Source organism: Silene latifolia, chromosome Y (assembly GCF_048544455.1).
Source record: "Silene latifolia isolate original U9 population chromosome Y, ASM4854445v1, whole genome shotgun sequence".
NCBI classification, from domain to species: domain Eukaryota; kingdom Viridiplantae; phylum Streptophyta; class Magnoliopsida; order Caryophyllales; family Caryophyllaceae; genus Silene; species Silene latifolia.
Window position 1 is genome coordinate 166985083 of NC_133538.1, and position 1956 is coordinate 166987038.

General features: G+C 36.8%; 1 protein-coding gene across 1 annotated transcript; it reads left to right on the forward strand.

Moving 5' to 3' along the window:
- The first annotated feature begins 261 nt into the window (after positions 1-261).
- On the forward strand, positions 262-1544 carry LOC141629358 (uncharacterized). Its single transcript, XM_074442376.1, has 4 exons — positions 262-292; positions 326-449; positions 533-611; positions 990-1544. Exons 1-4 carry the CDS (start codon positions 262-264, stop codon positions 1428-1430), a joined length of 675 nt encoding a protein of 224 aa, XP_074298477.1. The 3' UTR covers positions 1431-1544.
- Positions 1545-1956: the final 412 nt, after the last annotated feature.

Below are 1956 nucleotides of genomic sequence, written 5' to 3' on the forward strand. Positions count from 1 at the left end.
TAGATTGAGTAAATTTCTTATATGTAAGATTTTTATTTGTTTAATTCATGTAATTGTAATTGTTCTTCATTATATTGAGGTACACTGAGTCGCTGTAGTTAGAGTTTACATTATTTCATTGTTGATTTTCAGTCCAAATAATGTGTATAAGGATCCTGATGAACGCCCATGCCTTTTGCTTGAATTGGAGTGTGTCCATTGTCTTGCTAATCCTACTTACATCCACTGTATGTCCTCATCATCCCGCCTCTTCAATTTACGATGACGGATGTAACCTTTGTAACGCAAAATAGTTCACATTTGGAAAATTAAATAACAGAAATAGTGATTGCAACTCATATATTTTTTTCAGATTTGGCACAAAATCGATACTTTGAAAACGAAGCATTAATCGGTTATTTGAAATACCTTCAGTATTGGCAGCGCCCAGAGTATACCAAATTTATCATGTCACTATACTTTTTACTGCTCAAAATCGATACATCGCTTTCCATCTTAGGTACCTTACGTTACTCTGTTTGATTTATTTCAGGTACCCCCATTGCCGGTACTTCCTTGAGCTTTTACAAAATCCAAATTTTCGCAATTCAATGGCTCATCCTGGGAGCAAGGTTCACCTTTATCTATACTCTTTTCCATTTTATTATTTTTCCGACAATCTCTCAGATAAAAGTTTTATTTGATTTGAGAATGAAATTCTAAGAATCATTCGTTTTTAATAAACAAATTTGTCATCACTTGAGCGCTTTGTTGTAAATGCATTTGGATTTCTTGATTTGACTCCGTTTTATTCATCAATAGCAGCTTTAATGAATTTTTCAATTTCAATTATACCGTCTCGACTTGATCAGGTTCTTATGTAATTAAGATTGAAACTAATTTGGTCTACCATGTAATTAAGATTGTCTCGTATAATTTCTTGCGATTTATGCCCCACTTTAACCCTTATATCAGAGTCTAAGCCTCGCTCTTATTTAGTCTGTTAACAGGTTATTGGAGTTGAGCCTGGGCCTCTGGACGAGGAAGGAAGAGCAAGCCAGAAAGTATGCAGAGAAATGAGTTTAAGGGACCAGAATGTCTTGCCACATTCCGTACATGGGCAGGTTATCTTGGGTGCAGACGGGTCAGGTTTTCTTAACAGGGTTTTCGATTGTGGGATGGGATTAATCCAGAGGAATTTAGAGCATTTACGCCTGTGGTGGACGGTAGAGGAAGGGGGAATGGAGAAGGTCTCGGGTGAGGGCAAAGACGAAGGCGGTATGTTGTTGCTGTCATCCATGTTTTTTCAGAATGGAGGAAGGCAAAGGATGGAAGTAGGGAGGTGGAGTGAATTTTGTAGAAGAGGTGGGATTGGTTGGCGGACGGCGGTTATGTGTCCTCATCCAACTGACAGTTATTGGCGGTTATTTTGGGAGCATCAACAAAGTTAGTTATTGGGTGGAATATATGCTGCTGTGTAGTGTTGTAAAATTCTTGTTCGTTTGACAGTCTACTTGTCATTTTGGTTTGTGCTAGTCTGCTGGTCTAATGGACTATAGTTAAACGGGCTCTGGCCTTGTACCGTAAATCATGTCCAGACCTTGAATGGCCCGTCACAGGTTTGGCTAGAAGGTCAATTGGATCGTTTCGTGTTTTAAGGAATATTTTCTGCTTCATCTTCATGAAATTCTACCAAATTATTTGAATATTTCAACGGTTAAAAGCTCTATAAGATAGTGGACGTACTGACTATAGGTTGTTGTTATGGTGTTATTATAGTGTTATTGTAATATTACTCCATTACTAAAATTTTCACCCATGTAGTTTAGTGTTAGCTTAGTGTTATTGTTATGTTACTTTGGTGTTACTCTAAGTTATTGTTGTGTTATTGTAATGTTATTCAACTAGTATCATCACTATACTAGTTACATTATTTCCCATTATAGAGAATTTGATAGTTACATATTAAACCATCTT

Excerpts from the sequence above, each read along its gene's own strand:
- LOC141629358 (XM_074442376.1), top strand. The coding sequence starts at position 262 with ATGACGGATGTAACCTTTGTAACGCAAAATA. Across the intron at positions 450-532 it reads GAGTATACCAAATTTATCAT|GTACCCCCATTGCCGGTACT; the intron begins GTCACTATACTT and ends GATTTATTTCAG. Across the intron at positions 612-989 it reads TGGCTCATCCTGGGAGCAAG|GTTATTGGAGTTGAGCCTGG; the intron begins GTTCACCTTTAT and ends GTCTGTTAACAG.